The 22146-nt window shown below is 40.9% G+C and overlaps 2 protein-coding genes and 1 long non-coding RNA gene across 4 annotated transcripts in view; all 3 read left to right on the top strand.

Moving 5' to 3' along the window:
• Positions 1–3062, top strand: part of LOC126404396 (uncharacterized) — a 34187-nt gene extending 31125 nt beyond the window's left edge. Inside the window, exon 3 of the long non-coding RNA XR_007571461.1 lies at positions 2506–3062. This is a non-coding gene — a long non-coding RNA (uncharacterized LOC126404396). The remainder of the gene's footprint in view (positions 1–2505) is intronic.
• Positions 3063–3067: 5 nt separating this feature from the next.
• LOC126403888 (zinc finger protein 431-like) lies at positions 3068–7881 on the top strand (the record flags this gene model as incomplete). Its single annotated transcript, XM_050066708.1, has 1 exon — positions 3068–7881. A coding segment is annotated over one exon (924 nt), but the record flags the coding sequence as incomplete, so codon positions are not given.
• Positions 7882–8593: 712 nt separating this feature from the next.
• On the top strand, positions 8594–21371 carry cysltr3 (cysteinyl leukotriene receptor 3). Of its 2 annotated transcripts, XM_050067525.1 has the most exons (5): positions 8594–8705; positions 10908–11079; positions 16477–16644; positions 16732–16899; positions 19811–21371. In XM_050067525.1, the coding sequence occupies exons 1-5, from the start codon at positions 8699–8701 to the stop codon at positions 20331–20333; spliced, it is 1038 nt and encodes a 345-aa protein (XP_049923482.1). In that variant the 5' UTR covers positions 8594–8698; the 3' UTR covers positions 20334–21371. The 2 variants fall into 2 exon arrangements, with proteins under 2 accessions (XP_049923482.1, XP_049923483.1); XM_050067526.1 differs by lacking the exon at positions 16732–16899.
• The last annotated feature ends 775 nt before the right edge of the window (positions 21372–22146 follow it).

Below are 22146 nucleotides of genomic sequence, written 5' to 3'. Positions count from 1 at the left end.
GTTGCTTATTCCAGGTGGAAAGAACTCCTGAAGGAGAAGGATTTCACAAGGGATGCGGAGGTTGCCTGCTTTCTGCTAGACAGGTAATTCAATCTGATATTTTAAAATCATTTTGGCTTCATGTTNAACTCCTGAAGGAGAAGGATTTCACAAGGGATGTGGAGGTTGCCTGCTTTCTGCTAGACAGGTACTTCAATCTGATATTTTATAATCATTTTGGCTTCATGTTTGCAGCTACTTTTCCCTCTTGTCTAAGTTCGAGTGACGGCTACGTTTACGTGCTAACGTTATCCTAGCCTTGGCTAACGTTATCCAGAGCTACAGCTAAATGGTTAGCCTAGCCTACAGCTTAATCTGTTGATTCCTCTTGCGCTGCTGTGAAGGCTGCCATCCTCTCCTCCTCCTCTTCCCTCTGGGTAGCCGAGACACACCTCCTCGCCTGGCCATTCCTGCACTGCTTCTACCCCCTCGCCCCCTTCCTCTCCCTGGTCTTCCTCACAATTTATAAAAATTGTGATCACACTGTTTATTCATGCCATTGTTTGTGCAAGTCATGAAGAATTGTTCCTGTTTCGTACTGCAACATCAGCAGGCAGTTAAGGTTAAGGGAAGTTCAGCATTTATCTGTAAGAGGAAGTGGGAGAAACCGAGGGTCGGAGACAGGTCGGGGACATGTCATCTGGAGGGCAGTGTGACAGGGTGTCACACCAACTGAAGACTGCTGTTATCTATGAAGACTGTACTTGGTAGATTAGGAGAACTGAAACGGTTGAACTTCAACGCCCACCTATGCTGTATAAAAACTTGCAGTTGATGCTCCTCACGGAGCCTTTTCTCTGTAACCTCATCTTGTGTGTTGCACTGTGAAACGCTCCTCTTGTACAAGAAAATAAATTCTGTTAAACTTTAATATTTCGGCTCCGGTCTCTGTTGTTTTAAAGGTAATTACGAAGTAATTCTTTTGACATCCTCCTCTCCCTCTCCCTCTTCCTCCTCTCCCTGTGTCCTGTGGAAGAACACTCTGGAAACGCATATATTATAATCGTACCAACCACTGTACTGTGACTATCACATAAAACGTGTTATTTTAGCATCACTGTGCTAATGCTCGTGTTACCAAAACAATTAGAAATAAAACACTCCTAACATATATCTCACAGATAACCTATATCTCACTGGTAAGCTATAACATATGGTAACATGGTTTAGATTCCCAAATAAATATTCACCTCGTCGCTAGATACTCCTGAAAAACTCTGCTGTCTGCGCAAGGCTTTTTGTCCTACGATGCCACCGTCACTTACCCGACGGGAGGGGTGAGTGAGTGAGTGAGCGCTGCAATCTAGAATTTGACCGCTGATGTCACTGTTACTCACCATTTTTACACACTGAGGCTTTAAGATATTTACAATTGAAGCATTTCATACTATCTAAAAATAAGAATTTAACATCTGAACCACCTTTATCACATCTTAAAATCCTCATGATTCTAAACCTGAAAGGGTGAAGTCAAGTTTCTTTATTTTATGGAGTTTTGATAACATATGATACAGAGTCTACTATAGAGAGGCTCAAGGCCTTAAAGCTAAAAACAATCAATCAATGTGAGAATTAAATTACTGTAATACAAATGGTTACCCCAGTCAAGCTGAACCGTTGGTCCCCTGACATCCCAGGCACTTATGTTAAATGTTTAGAAGGAAAGGGGACTGTGTTCCATTGTGTATGGGAATATCCAAAATTGCAGAAATACTGGAAAAGCAGTTGTTGGGACTATATCTGAGATTGTTGGAATGAAGGTACCTCACCAGGCAAAATTGTGTGTACTACTTTGCTACCAGTTCACAACAGACAACTCCAATTGACGTTGGACTCCTGCAGGCCAGGAGAATGATCGCTCTTTCTTGGAGAAAAATGGATATACCTTCGAGAGGCATGTGGGCATTTTGTGTTGTATTTGAAAGACTGACTTATATAACTAGAGGAAAGGCAGGAGAATTTGAAAAATATGAAAACCTTTATTGGAATTTCTTGGGCATCAGGGAACACAATCACTATGAAGTAGTTGTGTGTAGAGTGTATTTATGTTGTTGTCGTCTTTTATTTTGTCCTTTTTTATCTGATGTTTTGTTTTGTTTGTTTGTTGTTACTCATTTATTTATTTTTCTTTCTTTAAATATGTGAGTTATTGTGAATGTGTGTTTTGTTGTCTGTATCTGTGCAATTTTTGGAAGAAAAAAAAAATTCTTAAAATTTTTTTTAAATCATGTTGCTGTAAATCAATTGTAGACCACGGCACTTAAATTTTGCATTTGAATCAAAGGATGATTGTCCGACAAGGATTATGTTCTGTTGCCAGTAGGTGGCGCAGTGACTGTGACACCTACTGGCATGTTGATGTGTTCATGTCTGGAGTCTTCTCAGACATGTGAAACTAGATATGAAGTCAACATTTTATCTTCAGCCCTCCTCACTAACACTCTGTCTGTCTGTCTTTTGCTTTAGAAACAGAGAGTTGGAAATAAAACCAGATCTTACAGCTGTGACCAGTGTTTGAAAACGTTCCCTACATCACAGCGATTAAAGAGTCACCAGAGAGTTCACAGTGGAGAGAGACCATACAGCTGTGAGCAGTGTGAGAAAGCTTTCACCACTGCAGCACTCCTAAAACAACACCAGCGTATCCACTCTGAAGAGAAACCGTACAGCTGTGACCAGTGTGAGAAAAAGTTTTACACGATATACAGTTTGAAGAGTCATGAGAGAGTTCACTCTGGAGAGAGACCGTACAGCTGTGACCAGTGTGAGAAGGCTTTTACAGCTCTCCATCATTTAAAACAACACCAGGCCTTCACACACTCTGAAGAGAGACCACACAGCTGTGACCAGTGTGAGAAAACATACAAAACAGTCGGAACTCTTCATGTTCATCAGAAAGTTCACACTGGAGAGAAACCATTTCAGTGTCAGGAGTGTGGCCACAAATTTGCTCTAAACTCACGCCTAAAGCTTCATCATCAAAGATATCACAGTGAAGAGAGACCCCACCACTGTCAGCAGTGTGACAAGTGAAGAGAGACCCCACCACTGTCAGCAGTGTGACAAAGGCTTCACCACAGCAGGGGAGCTAAAGGTTCATCAGAGAGTTCACACTGGAGAGAAACCATACAGATGTGAGCAGTGTGGGAAACGTTTTTCAAGTCCAAGTAACTATAGAACTCACCAACATACTCACAGTGGAGAGAAACCTTTCAGCTGTGACAAATGTGGGAAAGCCTTTGCTCGGTTATATCACCTCAAAGCACACAGTGTCACACACTCTGGAGAGAAACCGCACCACTGTGATGAATGTGGCAAAACTTTCACTCGGTCAGAAACTCTTAAAATACACCTACGTATCCACACTGGTGAGAAACCGTACCACTGCAGACACTGTGAGAAAAGTTTCATTTCTGTAACAGACCGCAGGGTCCATGAACGGATCCACACCGGACTGAAACCATACAGCTGTGATGAGTGTGGGAAGAGATTCACTCAGCTGTGTGCTTACAACAATCACAGAAACATCCACACTAAAGAGAAAAGCTACCCTTGTCTGCAGTGTGGGAAGGTCTTAAGGTCCGCTAGTTCCCTACTGTCTCATGAGCGTGTCCACTCTGGAGAGAAACCCTTTCAGTGCAAACACTGTGAGAAAACATTCCCAACATCATACCAGTGCTCAAGACATGAGCATGTCCACACTGGAGCGAAACCATACAGCTGTAAGCAATGTGGGAAAAGTTTTAGAAGTTCATCTTCACGGCACAAACACAAGCTCATGCACGCTGGAGTCAAACCACATCAGTGTGAGCACTGTGACAGACGTTTCTATACAGCAGACAGACTTAGAGAACATGAGCGTGTCCACACTGGACACAAACCCTACTGTTGTGTCAAATGTAAGAAAACTTTCGCCTGGTCAGGTCGGCTGAAGACACACAAGTGTGTCTGAATGAGAAACCAGACCTGGAGCCTCATGATTCATCAGAGCACGCTGCTGTGTGCGCATAGTGAGTCGTGGGAGGAAATGATGAAAAAAGATAAAAATAGGAAATGGAGTTGTGCAGGCGCATCGCCGCAATATGGTGGTCACCAGATGCTTCTGTGGTGATGTGGTGTGTTTTGAGCTGATACATTAGTTGAAGAAATTCACTATTTAAAAAAACGGCAATGATATCTTGTTTTTTACCTCCGTAAGACACAGAGATGAAACAACATGGATTTTATTTTTTTGAAACAAAAAAAAAAAGATTTTTTTTTTTTTAAGATTTTTTATTCTAAACAGAAGTGTATAACCTGTCATTTATGTTCACCTGAGGTGCGCGCCGAGGGTTTTAATTTTTAGTGTTAAAAGTTAAACACTACTTATCAGCAACCAGAAGTGTTTTTTTCGTTTGTGAATAATTTTTATCTTAATTCTAGAGTTGCAAGAAACTACCTTTTTGACTACCACCCCCCGGTCATCGAAGGCTTCGATTTAAAATTGTTCTGAGCTCCGAAGCTTCGATTTTCCAAAATGAAGTCAAAGGTCAGCCCTATTTACTGCATTAATTGATGAATTGATTAATCTGAAAGCAGCTTACAGTCTCCTGCCTGTATGATAGTTGGGGCCGATCCCAGTTCACCCCTTCACCCTACCCCTCGAAAATGCGCATGCCCGTGTAGGGGTGTCCCAATTCTCTTTCCGTCGAGGGTTAGGGTTAAGACCACCTACGTTACCCCAACTTCCACAGACGTACAGTGTAATTCCCGCTAACTTCCCGCACGTATTTCCCCGTGTCTTACAGTATAACTAGGCTGGTTCATAGAGCGTACCTCCCGTTCACTTACGTCCTACTTTGCCCAGACTTCCAGTGTAACTCCTGGTCATTTCCCACCTACTTTCTCCAGTCTTACAGCATAACTCATGGCCACTTACCACGCAATTCACAACAACCAAACAGCCAAAAAACATTTACACATCCCTGACAAGCTTATAGACATTTTCTGTGTGCGGGCTTGAAGTGGTGTCCCAATTCTTAGGGGGATATTTCAAGCCCCTAGCCCTTGACACTCTGCTTGGAGGGGCAAGGGGTAGGGCGAAAAAAGAGAATTGGGATTCACCCTATCACAATAAGGGGGAGGCAGCGCACTCCACTGTGTTGTTATTGACGTTATGGAGCAGCCTCTCTGCTGCACCGTTAGCTCTGAGCACTTACAGTTGTTTAATGCTGCAGTGTGAGTTGGTCAGCCGGTGTTGTTTGTTAACATCACTGCTGATTGCTGCTCCGCTCCCTTAACGTTAGTCTCTGGGTGATGATGGAGTCAGTATTCACAGTATACTTCACATACACCTCATAAATATAATTATCTAGAGGTTAAATTCAAACAAGTTTGCAACCGCTGCTGTTTGTCAACATGAATAACAAGTTAACTTTAGCAAATCTACACTGTAGGCTGTCCAGATGCTACACTGCTCTCACAGTTGAGTTCCGCCACTTTTGTTCTTTCAATATCATTAATAGTTTAGTTTAGTTTTAGTTTAGTTTAGTTTAATTGTTTAGCACAACTTTAGTACAAGTACAAAACTATGCAAGGTGGGAACGAAGCCTCTGCAGGCTTGTACAGAGTTCCACACCTGCCCATATCAATCACATGACATGCAGGCTAAACACTCAGCAACAAAACAAAAGAAAACAAACAAAAACAATACAAAACAAGAAGCAACAACAAAATAAAATTTAAACCCAGGAAAGACGCAGCAAAAGCAAGCCACCCACAATCAGAAGGACTGATAAAATCATGCTAGAGAAGGATGAGCACAGGGATCAGGCGGGTAATAGAAGTTTCTTCAAATGCTTTTTGAAAGCAGAAAGGGAGGACATTGATCGCAGTGAAGAGCTTAATTCACTCCAGAGCTTAGGACCTCTAAAAGTAATGTTAAATTGGTGTCTTGAAGTCCGTGTGCGGGGTAAGAGTAGACTGTAGTTGCTGTGTCTAGTTTGATATGTGTGTACATATGTGGTGGGGATGAATAAATTCTGAAAGTGTCTGGAAGATCCTGTTTCCTATTATATTAACTTATGCATAAGTAAGCATGTTTGATAAACATTTACCTTGTCAATGGGGAGTACTTTATATTTCTTAAAAAGAGGTGCAGAGGGTGCATATCTATTTGAGTGGGATATAAATCTGAGATATTTCTTCTGTATGACACTTAATTTATTCAGGTATGTAGGATAGGTTGCTGCCCAGACAATGTTACAATAATTAATGAAAGGGAACAAAAAGCTATAGTATAAGGTTAAATAAGCTGAGGAGTGAATTAAGGGACAAACCTTCCTCAGAATGCCAAGCATTTTCGCAGATCTCTTAGAGACAAGGTCGATATGATCAGACCATTTAAGACCGCTGTCTATAATAACTTATTATTATAACTATAATAACTAACCAATTCAATTTGAGTATGATTGATAAAGATTTTAGCTAATTCTATAGGATAATGTTTATTAGTATTGCAAAAAATCATGAAGCTGCATTTTTTTTGCATTGAGGGTAAGTTTGTTCCATTGAGACCATTCCGCAATAGAGGATATTTCCTCATTGACAGTTTTAATTAAAATATTAAAGTCTTAGTGTGCAGCTACGAGGTTTGTATCGTCTGCAAATAGTACTGGGAGAAGTTTGGTGCATGTCGTGGCCATGTCATTGATGTAAATTAAAAACAGTAAAGGCCCCAGGATTGATCCCTGAGGAACACCAATCATAATTTGTGATTTCTTGGAAGTAAAGCCTGCCAAATGAACATATTGCTCTCTGTTAGTTAAATAGTTTCTGAACCATTTCATGGCAGCATCCTCCACTCCGTATCTGTTGAGTTTGGCAATCAATATATCATGACTGACCGTATCGAATGCCTTACTCAGGTCCAAGAAGACTCCAAGGGCAAATTTTTTATTATCAAGAGCTAATGAAATATAGTTGACAAGTTGAATGAGGGCATGCTCAGTAGAATGTCGTTTACGAAAGCCGTATTGATGTTTATATAAAATATTGTTGGCTGCTAAGTGATTGAATAATCTAGAATAGACATAATAAGACATAGAATAAACATTTGGATAATTGATTACTGGGAATCGATACCAAATTGTCTTTGTCCGCATCGCGATGCATCTAAAAGGCAATTGTTTCCCCATCCCTAATGTACATTATACTAAAACATTATATTAGCTTTGTGTTTGAGAGGAGACACCTGCACACCAACACAACTGGCCTGGACAGCCACAAAAAATGTTCCCAGGCTGAGATCAATGCCAACAAATGTCAGTTTATTTCGGACATCCACGCACAACATGATGAGCGCTCAAAGTGCAAAACAATAATAAAAAGTGATCAAAACAGCAGCAAACGTTTCAGTCCATCATGTTCTGAATAAACTGACATTTTTTGGCATTGATCTCAGCCTGGGAACATTTTTTGTGTCTGTCTCGGCCAGTTGTGTTGGTGTGCAGATGTTTCCATTGTTGTAGACATGTTGTCCATTGTACTGATTCACCCAACTAAATAGGCACAGTCTTACAGCAGTAACATTAACATGACCTTACATACCATACACTTATCCTTTGTCAACATTTAAAACCATTTATTGTATTATTCATTCCTCTGCATCACTTTCCATCATGTTCTGTTGTTTATTTTGTTAGTTCTTTTTTTGTGAAATCACGTATTGGATTGTTTTTTAGATTCATAATTTGCTTTTCCTTTAAAACTTTAAGTGCTAACAATGACACCTGTTCATGAACATGTTACACATTGTATGACGTGACTTAATAAAGATTTAATAAAAAGTGAACGTGGATGTGACACATTGAGAGTTTGGAGCTGTTTTGGTATTTTAATACTTTAATAGAGTTGAAGAGAATCACTTGATGAAGTCATAAAGAGATCAGACTGTGATCGGTGACGAAGGGGCAGTCGACCAATAGGAAGTGACAGTGTTGCTAAAGAAGACTGTCGCCTGGCAGGAGTTCATAAATCAATTAGCCTCGATCGGATCTTAGTAAAAACCTGTTTCTGTGGCTGCCTTCAGGTTTCCTTCTGCTGTTCAGTTTTCCTTGTGTGTGTGTGTGTGTGTGTGTTGGATTGTGTAACTTTATAATGCAGCCGCTCTGGCAGGCAGAACACTGTAATATAATTTGTGTAACATCATCAAGATACTGCACTCGTTCTGTTTAAAGAATCAGATCCTGGTTCATTAAAGGTCAAAAACGGGTCCAGAGGAAACTTTATGTTTAGAAAAGTGTGTGTGTGTGTGTGTGTGTGTGTGTGTGTGTGTGTGTGTGTGTGTGTGTGTGTGTGTGTGTGTGTGTGTGTGTATTCTGNGTGTGTGTGTGTGTGTGTGTGTGTGTGTTTGTGTGTGTGTGTGTGTGTGTGTGTGTGTGTGTGTGTGTGTATTCTGTGGGCTTGGATAAGTGTTAAAGAAACTGTTGAGTGTGTGTTGGCCTTCTGCCCGTGTGTACGCCTCCTTCCATGGAAACTCCTGCATTGAACACACCCACACAGTCTCACAGGAGGATTTGAATACTGAACGACAGCACAGAAGTAAAAGAGAGAGACGGAGGGGTGATGATCAGAAGGATGAACACACAGACGGCCGGTGGAGAGATGGAGCTGTGACAGGATGAACGGTGAGTGAAAACTTTTAAAGGGCGAGATGAGATCTGAAGAAGATTTGTGACCTTTGGGCTCAGATTAGTTCCTGGAAAGTCTGAAATTACACTCTGAGAATTCCCTTGATGGCGTTCAGTGCAGTTTCTTCTACACTCAGTTTTAGAGGTGTTGGTGTTCTGGTGTCATGAGGACTGTGACTGATGCACCAACTGCTGTTTCAGTTGACTGGCTTTAAACAAATGTCTTGATTCTAAACTTTATAGAAAACCTGATTTAAGTATTTCTGACGTCTTGTTTGTCGTACATTTCAACGTCCAGTGAAAACCATATATTTCCATATTTAGTGATTTTTTTCACATGAACTGTGTTCATGTAAGAAGCACTGAGGAACTGAAGAGAAATGAGAATGAAAACTCTAAATAATGACCCACAATCCTCTGCACAGCGGACGATACGACACATCGGCTAAGCTGCAAACAGATGACAGCACGTTCAAGTAACTAATTACTAATCAAATAGTCCAGTAATAACAGGAATATTGATTATTTAAGTCAACAAAATATTCATAAATACAAACAACAAAAGCACAGAGCTGTACCTGATTCAAAAACTCATTTGTGCCGGCCTCAAGTCAGATTTTGAATAATGTCTCTTTTGGAGCTGTGTTGTGTTTTCTTATGGTGCTCTGTTGTGTGCTGTACATGACCGGCTGATGTGCAGCACTGCTGTGTGCACTATGTCTTTTTTTATGGTGCATGCTGGTCATTCTTTCTGGACTAGTACTGTAAGGCAGCAACACGAAAGCTCCTGAGTCCAGGTTGAATTTACCCACGAGGACAGTAAAGGATCGTATCGTATAAAAATAACACTGTTAATGGTGTTTTGTTTTATCTCCCAGGTAACAGCTGTATGCGCCAGAGGGTCAAAGTTCAGGTTGTGATGTCATGAGTAGTGTGTCCTGATTGTGCATAAACTGCATACAACAACACAAACTTTTTAGGGCAGCTGCAGTATCTACTAGAAGAAAAAAGAAGTATGTGAAACGCATCCAGACATCAGCCACAAAGAGACACCAAATTACAACAAAGACACAAAACAACTGCAAAGAGACATCAAATGACCACAAAGAGACACAGAGTTACTGCAAAGACAAAACAACCACAGACAAAAGAAACAACCGCAAAGAGAGACACAAAATAACTAGAAAGAAAAACAAAGAAACAAAAAAACACAAAACAGCTGATAGATTATCAGAAAGTTGAAAACAGACCTGTTTTTATTTTCCCCTGAAAATCAGGTGTTTCACAGAGCTCAGTTTTCTTTGCGTCTTATTTACTTGGTCCTCTGTGCCGCTGGATTTTCCGTTCATAGATGGTCACTGGGGTCAAACATTAGAGTAAACTGTTTTTCAGCAGCAGCTATACTATAAACACAAATCAGCGAGGAGGTCAAAGGTCAAAGCAGTTAGTGTTTGGACATGCTGGGAGAAATTAGTGTGGGAACATTGTTCACAGTCTGCTGAGTGGAGAATTCTTCATTTCTTGAGTTTGACATGTTGACTGTATTCAGTCCTCAGCTATCAGTCAGTCGACACAAAAACTGTCACACAGGTTTTAAGGAGCACACAACAAGAAACTGGTGTAAAAAAGTAAAGTAAGTGTGACGGTCAGTTTGAGCCATATTATGATCTTTGACATGAAGCCTTCTCAGTTTACTGACAACAAACTTTTCATTTCCTTTGAACTCATGTTAACAGATACATCTGCCCCTCTTTAACAGAGCGCTGCATGAGGTCTGATATTAGAGCACGCTCAGTACATCAGATATTATATTTAATTAGAGAAGCACGCAGTCAAACTTTGAATATGACTTCAGATTTATATTCAGCAGGTGTTTGGTTCATGAAGGCAGCTTTGTTTAAACAGGCTGACTTGTTTGGCCTGCTTTACATACCAGAAACACACTCTCACACGCACACACGCAAACATGCAGACCATTTCCTGGTGTTGTGGTTTTGGCCAGTGGTGTGTTCAGGTACAGTTAGAAAGTAACAGTTTGTTTCAGTCTGCAGAGTCAGACAGAGCTTTTCTGTTGTGTCACCAAACCTCCCCTGGAGTCATAAGTTATTAAGAAATCTGTATCATGTTTATTTCAGAGTCAGTAACTGATGTCTATGAAAAAATATTCAGCGCAAAAACTCTGTGTGTGTTTTGTTGAAGGCCTGCTAACCAATCCCGTTGGCAACAACTCCTCGGTGCTGGCGGCATGTTTCCACAACGACGATGCGTTCAAGTACCGCGCCTACACCTTCACCTACCTGCTGCTGTTTCCTGTGGCGTTCCTCTGCAACATCGGAGCGCTGGTCGTCTTCTTCCTGCAGAGCAGCCGCAGGTAACATGGGTCTCTATCATTGTGAGGCCTCTCCATTGACTCCCATTCATTCTCAGTCATTATCATTTGAACACACAAACATACACGTATGTCTGTCCCTTTGATGTCTCTCCATTGACTTCCATTTATTCTCAACCTTGAAGGAAGAGAGTACCGAGCCGCTGCGTACATGCGCGCCGCCATCCGTCATCATCAAAACACAGACACACAAACGTGTATCACTATCTTTGTGAGGATTCTCCACTGACTTCCATTTATTCTCAACCTTCATCATCTGAACGTACAAACAAACATCTATGTCTAGCATTTTGATGTCTCCCCACTGACCTCCATTAATTATCAGCTGTCATTATCTGAACACACAAACGAACATGCATCTCTGTTTTTGTGAGGCCTTTCTATTGGCTTCCATTCATTATATGCCTTCACCATCGGAACACACAAACGTGTATCTCTATCTTTGCGAGGACTCTCCATTGACTTCCGTTCATTCTCGGTCTTTATCATCTGTAAACACAAACCTGAATCTCTGTCTTTGTGAGGCCTTTTTGTTGACTTCCATTCATTCTCAGCCTTCATCACCTGAACACACAAACACATGTCTCTGTCTTTGTGAGGCCTTTCTATTGATTTCCATCCATTCTCAGCCTTCATCATCAAAACACACACACATAAACCTGTATCTCTATCTTTGGGAGGACTCTCCAATGACTTCCATTCATTGTCAACCTTCATCATCTGAACACACAAATGTGTATGTCTATCATTTTGATGTCTCTCCATTTACTTTCATTCACTATTAGCCTTCATCATCAGGACACACAAATAAACATGTATGTCTATCTTTGTGACGCCTTTCTATTGACTTCCATTCATTATATGCCTTCACCATCGGAACACATACAAACTTGTATCTCTGTCTTTGTGAGGACTCTCCATTGACTTCCATTCATTCTCAGTCTTTGTCATCTGTACACACAAACCTGTATCTCTGTCTTTGTCAAGCCTTTTTGTTGACTTCCATTCATTCTCAGTCTTCATCACTTGGACACACAAATGTGTATGTCTATCATTTTTATGTCTCTCCATTTACTTTCATTCACTATTTGCCTTCATCATCAGGACACACAGAAAAAAACATGTATGTCTATCTTTGTGAGGACTCTCTATTGACTGCCATTCATTATATGCCTTCACCATCTGAACAAACAAACATGTATGTCTTTAAGAGGCTGTGGCCCGTTCATTTTTTAAGCTAGCACAAATGTAGTGGTATTTTGTGAAACTAGACAACCTAAGGCATCCATTGGTACCAACCATGTCACTTGTCGGGAAGCGGGCTAAATGACGCTTCAAAGTTTGTCTAAAAATAAATTGGAGAGGCAACAGCTGCCATTGACACTGTGTCATGGAATGTCTGAAGAATGTCTGTATTGTACTGTTGAGAAATGAGAAATATTCAGGTGGTGCTCTCCATATCTGTTCATCTCAGTGGATTGAAGAAGAACCTGTTTTTTGTTTCCATTTTTAGCCTGTCAGCTGACGTCACATCTAATATGCCACACAGTAGCTTTTACTGTTCAACAGAGATGTTATTGATCAGCACGAAAGCTGATAGGAGCATATTTTAGAGTATCTGTAATCTAAAGATGATCAGATGTTGATGTTCAGTATCAAAGGCGTCAGACTGAGACGTCCCCACTGTTCAGACACGGTCCTGAGCTCTGACCTCGCCATCACATCAGGATTTCAAACTGCTGCTTGTTGTTTACAATCTGACCGTTAAGTTAATTTGCATACAGGTCAGGCACACGGGGATATGAATAACACGCCTATGTTTTATGCAAACCTCATATCGTAACACGATCCAAGATCCTCAGGCTGAAATAAAAAAAGTCAGTAAAGATGTTTAGAGTTCATGTCCTCTGCAGATGCTCTGACATCAATATCTGTCAGACACTGTGTCATTAAGTCACCTTTAAACACTCGGAGTGACTGTTAGCAGGTGACGCTCTGCAGTGCGCTGATGATGGGCGGAGCTAAGCTATTTTAAAACAGCAGAAGTCATGATGACTCAGCTGAAATATTTTCACCTACAGCTGGGCTCCTTAATACCTTTGTTACAGGAGACTATTAAATTATTAACTTTAAAAGAAGATGAAATTTTACATATTACGTTAATGTTCAACTTTGGTGTGAAGACATGGATGCGTAAAGATAACCAATTAGCAACATCAAAATATGACAAATAATCTCACCTTGTAGCCATCTTTTGTCTCCTCTTCTTTGTGTTGCATCATGGGTCAAAAAAATTTTAAAAAAAACTTTTTGAACTAGAAAAGCACTCAGAGAGTGCAGACCTCCGCCAAGTAGGTGATATTCCCTCCCTCTCTGCATCAGATTTTGCAGCCTGCATCACAATTAGGTTATTTGCATCACTATCATTGTTAGGTTGTATATGGCATACGTTGGCTAACGTTAGGTAATCGCTAACGTTTAGCTAACTTTCACTAACCGCTAACGTTTGTCAATCACTAACGTTATGCTACCTTTTGTAAGGGCAGGAATAAACACACCTGGTAACAATCAGATCAATGGTTACCATTCTGGCATTTTTTGATATTGCAGGGAGCCTAGCATGCTCGCCACTGCCAACCAGTGGCGCAGGTCTGGATGAGTCTATTCTAAAACTCGGTGAATACACAGTGCTATTTTATTATTTTATCCACTTTGCTTCAGCTGATCACCACCAAAATTTCATCAAAATCCGTTCATAACTTTTTAAGTTATTTTGCAGACGCACAAACAGACAAACAGACCAATGCTGGCGAAAACATAACCTCCTTGGTGGAGGTAAAAATGCTGTGATTAAGACAGGGCCGTAAACACTGTGCAACGGTAATGACATCAGCATGTTCAGACACAATTTTTTTTTTTTATACTTCTTGGAAATCATTATATTTGAGTTCTCCCCAGTGACGCTTCCCAGCTCCTCCTGGGGGACCCTGAGGCGTTCCCAGAGATATTTAATCCCTCCAGTGTGTTCTCTTTTAACATGAAGGAGCAGCGGCTCTACTCCGAGCTCCCTCCGGATGTCTGACTCCTCCCCCTATCTCTAAGGCTGAGCCCAGACACCCTACAGAGGAAACTCATTTCAGACGCTTGTATCTGTGATCTCATTCTTTCAGTCACTACCCAGAGCTCATGACCATAGGTGAGGGTTGGGACGGAGATGGACCAGGAAATCATTTCATCGCTGCAGATGCCAAACCGCCGCTCCATCTCACCCTTCATTCTACCCTCATATTTATCGCGCTACATTGAAGGGAAGTCCTGAAATGTGTCTCTGGATGCATCACAGTAATGAGTTTATGACTCAAAAATCAGTTCAAAACATATAAAATACTAATTTGGTCCCAAACAATGAACTGTGCCACACAGCAGACACAGTGAGCCTTCAGATAAAAGTCCATTGTTAAAGTTTTATGTCCCTAAAATCTTCACAGACAGCTTAGGTTGACTTTGTGAGACTCACCGGGCTGTGGCTCAGGAGGTCGAGCGGGTCGTCCACTAATCAGAAGATCAGACATTTGAGCCTCGGCTCCTCCTGTCCGCATGTGGAACAATCATTAACTCAAACCTTGTGGTTAAACATTCATAAATGCTCATTTAAAGCTGTTAGTAATGTTGAGGTGTAATGTTGCAATGTTTTGCAGCTCCAGGCAGATTGTCTGGGAGCTGTTTGGGCCCTGAATGTCTCTTTTGATAGTGAAGGTTGCCGACCCCTGACCTGACCTATGACATCACACTTTCCTCTAGATTTTGGATTAGGGAGAGAGTTGTTCATGTTAACTGATATTTTTTGAGAACATAGGAATAACATGTATGAATTGTATGAATGACTCACAGTTCACACAGATCCGAGCACGTGACTCCAGGTGAGAGTCTGTTTTTTTGTGACTCATCCACCTCCCCAACCTGCCTCCTTACGAAGGCTTCTCTGTTCACTGCGTCCTTGTTTACTGCTGTCAACACACTGGTCACATGATCGCAGCCTTCCAATGAGACATGTATGAATTTGGGCGCACTGCTTATTGTAGGCAAACATATGAAAATGTGGTGACAGTCTGAACTGGGTGAAGTGAATATAACTGACTCCTACAACCAATTAATCACAACTACAACAAGAACTATGAACTGGACCTTGCATTGCTGCAGTTTTACACTCCATCTACACACCCCAAACAGTCCCTGCTCCTCTGGCTGCTGTTTATTATTTATTTCACTAATTATTTCTTTTTCTTTTTCTTATTTATTTATTTTTATTTATCTATCTCTCTCTTTTTTCTTTTTTTTTCCTGGTCTCAGGCTCAAATGTTTACCATGTACTTTGCAAAGTAACTAAGAGCTCTTGGAAAACAGCTCTACAGCACTTTACTTTCTAGTGTTTTACATTACTCCAGCACTTTAACCCCCAGTGTCTCTACATCTATTACTGTCATCTATCACAACTGATCACAACCACAACAAGATCTATGTACTGGACTCTGCATTGCTACAGGCTGACACACTATCCACACACCCCATACAGCCCCCTCTCCCCCGTCTGCTTGTTACTTGGTTGCACCCAGAAACACGGCGTAAAGCATATACATACTTAAGGCACTGGAGGCAACATGATGTGTGCAATGCTTCTGTTATGTGTCGCTGGCCGACTCTTTACCACAACGATAAGACGGTTATGTGTTTTAATGTATCTAATACTGTAATTGTATATTTCATGTGTACTGTATTGATTTTATATTACCTTTTAGGAACTATGCTGATAAACATCTGGCAGGGGGACTACCAATATAAATCAGCCCCTGGCTGCAGTTGGGTGCATCTGCATTTTCTTTTTTCTTTTCTTTAAAAGGAATGTTTATTGATCTACACTGTCCCTTCTTAAACAAATAAACGTTATTGTATTGTAAGTTCCCCTTTTCTAAAGCTGCTGTCTGTGAGCTGTGTAATGTAGAAATGTTTCAGTAAATAACATGTCAGATAAATATCTGCGTCTCCGTGACAACAGACAGGACGTGACCCTGAGTTAACCCTTCATGTGAGAGAGGACTGTAAATATTTGCATTGAGCTGCAGGAGCAGGTTTCTGTTTCCTGCCGGACTTCATAATAAAGTGTGTTTTATTACTGAGGTTAATTTGCCTGCCGACAGTCTGCTGCTGTAAATATTTACACCTCTCACCTGCTGCTTTAACCTTTGACCTCTGGAGAGCATCGTTTACACTCGTCCACCTTTAGATCCACAGAAATATGTAAACAACAAATAAATAAACAGACTCTTCCTGTCACAGTTCATATTAGAGTTCATGTTTTACTCCGACTCTCTGTCTCTGCAGAAACTCCGCCTCCTGCGTGGTCATGATGAACCTCGCCATATCAGACGGCAGCTTCTCCCTCACCCTCCCGCTGCGATTGGCTTATTACTTCAAGGGCGGGGTGTGGCCCTTCCCTGATTGGCTGTGTCGACTGTGCGTCTACGGCTTCTACGTCAACCTGTACACAAGGTAACACACACACACACACACACACACACATGCACACACACTCAGTAACACAACGAAATGACCTTACAATCACTCTTCCTCTCTCAGCATCCTCTTCCTCACACTCCTGAGCGTGCTACGTTGGCTCGCCGTGGCCCAGCCCCTTCGTCACCGCACTCTGGCCACGCCCACTCGGACATTACTGGTGTGTCTGGGAGTCTGGCTGTTTGTGGGCGTATCCTCCGCCCCCTTCCTGTCCAATGGGGTGAGGAACAGGTGAGAGTGTGTGAGCACCGTTTTGCTGCGGTTTCCAAATGAAACAACTAAGTTTTCGTTCTCGTTCTCCGGTACGTGACGTATAAAAGAGGCGTGACATCAGCTGCGTCGCACGCCGTGTTTAATGGATGTTGCTTTAAAGTGACGGCTCCGCAGCACAGATGTCTCCTTTTGTTAAATGCCTGTTTCCTCAGTTCCTCTTTCCTCGTCTCCTCCACTCGCATCTCAGGTGGGAGGTACTAAGGCATGAGGAGAGGAGGTGAGGGAAGGAATCAAGGGTGTATAAACTGAGCAGAGGGGAGGTTGTTTAACACACCACCATGTCGTTGTGTAAAAAATGCTTCCCTACATTTTGTCGCGGCTCAAAGCGCCCTGGTTTATTTAAATTCATCTCACAAGTGTTTTAATCTCTTTAAAAAATATATATATATATTATTTGTTTAGATTTTTGTGACTTATTTGTTGAAATTTTAAAAGGACATAAATTAGGGAAATATGTCCAAAAAAAGGCCCAAAGTATGTAAACTGTATTTGCTTTTATTAACTTTATCTTTTAATCCTAAGTAAATTTTTTTTTACTTTATCTCCTTTTCAAAAATTTTGTTTATGTTTTTTGTTATGATTTTGTGTGATTTGTTACAAGTGTCGAACATCTTTCAGTTTTTTGATATCTCCAATTTAATTTCTTGTTTTTTTAATCTTTTTTCCTTTTTTTAGTTTAAAATTATTAAGTTATGAAATATATATATAATATAATAATAACACAAGATGTTTTTAAATTTTTTACCCTTATGCAACTTTGTAGCTATCTTATTTATATAGTTTATTAATATTTTTTACTTAATCTCCATGTTAATTCTCCTTTAATTTTATCTGCTATTTAATTTTTTATTGATCTTTTTAAAGTTATTCATTTCTTAAGAAATATTTTCTTAACTTAAAAAGTTATAGAATATAACTACAATATGTTTTGAAATTGACTTTTTTTTTTTACTTCGTCTTTCTTCTAAAATACCTTTTGCCCTTTTTTTGTATTTATTCTTATCCCACTTAGGTAGACTCTACATTTAAAACAAAGGTAAATTAAAAAAACAACTTTATTATTATTTTTTGTAATAATTTTTGATTAATTACAAATTAAAATGAATTTAAAACAATAATAATAACTTTTTCAGGAGAGTCAGTCTGATTTAAAAAAACAACAACAGTGCAGTTAAAGAACTGTTGTTTTTTGTTTTGTATGTTTTTTGATGGATTGACCTCCTTCCAGACAGCCATTGATTTCACTTCATGTCTATACAAACAGACCGGCTGCTGCTGGGTGAAAATCCGTCACAGGACCTGCAGTCAGTTTGTTTTCATAGAAACGAAGTGGAGCGATGGCCGTCGGGAGGGAAACCTAAACACTGATGGGGGGTTGGAGGATGACTTCATGACTGAAACATAACAGACAGAAGAGCAGCATTACGTTTACTGGAGTACATTTTAATTGTCTGACGAGCTAAAAAAGATCTTTAAAACCGTGGAGAGCGTTTGCTTCATTAGACAGATGTTTCCTGCAGTTTGATTTTGTGTGTCTAAAGTGAGGGATTTTAGCTGCTGCTGTCCTCACAGTGACTGTAGACACACTGCTGTCATTCAGGAATATGAATATAACAGAAGAAACCTGTTTTTAGGGTTAGTTTTTATTTATTTATTTATTTAAAGAAGTCTTCATATAAAAAACCTTCCTCACACATTTTTTCCAAAAGCCAGACAGAAATAAAACAGTAATAAAACATGTTCCAGGTTGTTGTGACCCCACAGAGAGTTAACTCCATCTCTGCAGCTCTGCTGAGCCTCTTTCGCTTCTCTTAGCTCAGGACAAAGATTTTGCTGCACAACAACATCTAATGTTCATTTTATCTTTAAAGTTCACGATCCCATCTTTGCTCCCCAGAGAATCAAGCCTTTATATTTTATTGTCTTCCTTCAGTGCCGCCCTCGGGACAAACTTTACCTTTTAGCTCTTTATCTCAGGATAGATAACTCCTCAGGATATTGTTTGTTCTGTCCTACATTTCACGATGGATTTCTATTTGTGTGTCAGCTCTACACACGTGGCCTACGCTGTTGTCAGCATTTATACTTGTGCAGTGGTGTCTGTGTCACTCTGCAGTTACACCTCCTAAACACTAGTTGGTGGTAGAGTTTCTGTGAAGTGCTGTAAAGTTTAGTTGATTCAAAACACACATTAAACACACATTAAACACAAATCAGCTTCACTATAACTCGCAGCATTCACAGACAAACACTTGTCTTTATCTGGACACATTTTCCCCACAAATACAACATGCTAACGTTATTAGCACAAGCCTATGGAATTTTACATTGTATAAATTAGCCTAGCAGCTAGCGATCTTCTCCTCTACTCATATGAAGCCAGGGACAACAGCAACATTTAACAAAGGTAACGTTACAAAATTCAGCAGCAACATTTAACAAAGGTAACGTTACAAAATTCAGCTGCGTTACAGCTCACAAGGTTCACTGACCAAACAACTTATATTAAACATTTTTCCCTCACATATTTAACATGCTAACGTTATTAGCATTTTCTCATCTCGTATCCACACAAGACTTAAAATGCTATGGTGTAGGGCATGTGTCTATGTAGAGCTTATACTGTAGGTACAGTGTTAATCCGAAGCGGAAGTATAAACCCCACTTTGCGGCTGTGGCTGTAATGACCTCTGCAGCCTGTAGGGGTCACCAGCAGCACTTTGGTCTAATAGGATCTAAATTGAAGGAATAATGAATACAGCACAATGTTTTCGGTGCTGAGTGATGAAGGGACAATGTGTTACGTCTGTATTTAATGAAATCTGTGGTTAACGTGTTTGCTCATCTTTCCTCTGGTTCTCTCTCTCAGGGCAGGGTTTCCTCGTTGCTTTGAGCCATCCAGCCCCTCCTCTTGGGGGCGTGTCCTGATCTTAAACTACGTGGCGGTGGTTCTTGGCTTCCTCCTCCCTTTCCTCACCATCATCTTTTGCTACAGCAGAATCATCCGGCGCCTGATGGCCCCCTTCAGCACCCAAGGCAGCCATCAGTCCAACAACACTCGCCATCGCAACCGACGGCGCTCGGTTCACCTGGTCACCATGGTGACGGTGACCTTCCTATTTTGCTTTTTGCCCTATCACGTGATACGATCTCTGCACCTGCATGCTGTTTGCGAGCACTGGAACTGTGCTGTCACAGTGGCGCTGCAGCGGGCAGTGGTGGTGACGCTGTGTCTGGCGGCGTCCAACAGCGTGGTAAACCCACTGCTGTATTACTACTCCACCAGGACGTTCAGAGACAACATGAGGGACGCTCAGTCCTCTCTGTTGTCCAGCAGGGGGGCGTCCATAAGGCAGGGACTGTCTTTGATGAGGAGAAGGAACACCACCTGAGAGACTTGGATCAGTGTCGATGCTGCAGCTAAAATAAACTCCTTCCTTATTTCCTAAAATATTCTGCTTCCTGCTGAAAACACCACGCAGATTTTATTTATTTCAGTGAAAACAAATATTTATAGCATTCGTCTGAGAAAAAGGAGTCGCTTTTCTGCCTAATGTGGACGAAAAGAATTTGGTGAAAGTATGAGACAGAAGTCACCGGCAGCTCTGCAGACAGTAGTCATTCAGGAGGAGGGTTCAGAGGACGTTGAGGAGTTCAGAGGACATTGAGGAGAGTCCAGGTGTTCTTGAGGAGTCTGGGATTTGTTGAGGAGTCTAGGGGTTATTGAGGAGTCCGGGAGTCGCTGAGGAGTTCAAGGTTCGCTGAGGAGTTCAGAGGTTGTTGAGTAGTCCAGGTTATTGGGGAGGGTCCAGGGACTGTTGAGGTAATTGAGGAGAGTCGGGGAGTTGTTAAGGAGTCCAGATATTATAGATACTGTTGACGACAGGGTTCCTGTTATATGAAAACTCTGAGCAACAACTAACACAGGCACACAGGAGAAGGTGTTTCCAGATTTCTTTCACTGCAGTTAATGTGTAGCCTACAAACTGTGAGCAGAGTTAAAAATCTCCCAGACAGATTAGTCTGCTGTCCCTGTTGAGTAACAGCGCCCTCTGCAGGCTTTGCACTAAAAAGCACCCTGTCAGATCTCATTTGATACAACTGACTGAAAGTTCACTCTTAGTCCTGACAGATTCTGTATTTTTATCTTCATGTTCAGACTCAAACCAACAGTGCATGTGTCTGCCAGCAGGAATTGTGTCATACTCTGATTTTTTTTCTTTTAACTGATATCATATATTAGCGTTTATGAAGGTTTCTGTCAGACTAACGCACTGTTGGATTGAGTCTGCACGTGAGCTTTGTGTATGTGTGTGTGGCTGTGTGGCTGTGTGTGGCTGTAAATTATTGTTTGAAGTGTAAACATGTTTCCAGTGCAGAATCTTAGTGTTTATTTGGAAATAAATATCAGTCACGTAGACAGGAAATATCTCCTACTCTTGTTTCATAGTCATACTTTTGTTTGTGTGTTCAGTGTTTCCACAGAAATGTCATGTTTTAATTTCTTTGATGTGTTTCTTTAGAAGGAGCTAAAGAGGAAATGTATTTTCCAAATGGGAAAACATCGCCCACTGATGCTTAGCAACTCAAATGTCAAATAACAGTCACAGTTCAAAGGAAAATGACTGTTGCTCCACTGATTATAGATCTGTTACGACATCAGGCTGACATTAGATATGACCAGAGATCAACGATAAAAACAGCTGTGAATATCATCAGTCTGAATCTGTTCAGGCTCAGGATGATTCTACGGTCCTGACCCCCACTAATGGTCGCTAACACTTCACAGGAGATTTCTTAATGGTTTAACTTTTAAAAAATATATACAAAATCTCACAGGTTTAGGGCACATGGAAGACCTGAACACAAGTTATATACACAGCCCAGTCGAACACATCCTCACTGTGACCTCGTCACATGTCCACGTTTGGTCATGGACTTTCCACGTCCACATATGACGTCCAAGGTACCCTGGGTGTGTTGGTTGTTGACGTTCTGGGACGCCGTGTCAACTTCAGCCTGTTACATGCATTGTCTGTTTTCAAAATACACTTCTGTTTTCACAGGAAATGTACAGTTTGATACAGTCTCTTTCAAAATAAAAGCATTGCGTCAGTATAGATGTTTTTTGACTCCAACAACAAATGCATGTGGTTGGGTTTTGAAAAAAGAACAGGGTTTGGTTTTATAATCTTACGGGAAGCA

Source organism: Epinephelus moara, chromosome 17 (genome assembly GCF_006386435.1).
Source record: "Epinephelus moara isolate mb chromosome 17, YSFRI_EMoa_1.0, whole genome shotgun sequence".
In the NCBI taxonomy this organism is placed as follows: Eukaryota; Metazoa; Chordata; class Actinopteri; order Perciformes; family Serranidae; genus Epinephelus; species Epinephelus moara.
Note: the sequence above shows the minus strand (reverse complement) of the source record. Positions and strands in the feature narration are given on the sequence as shown.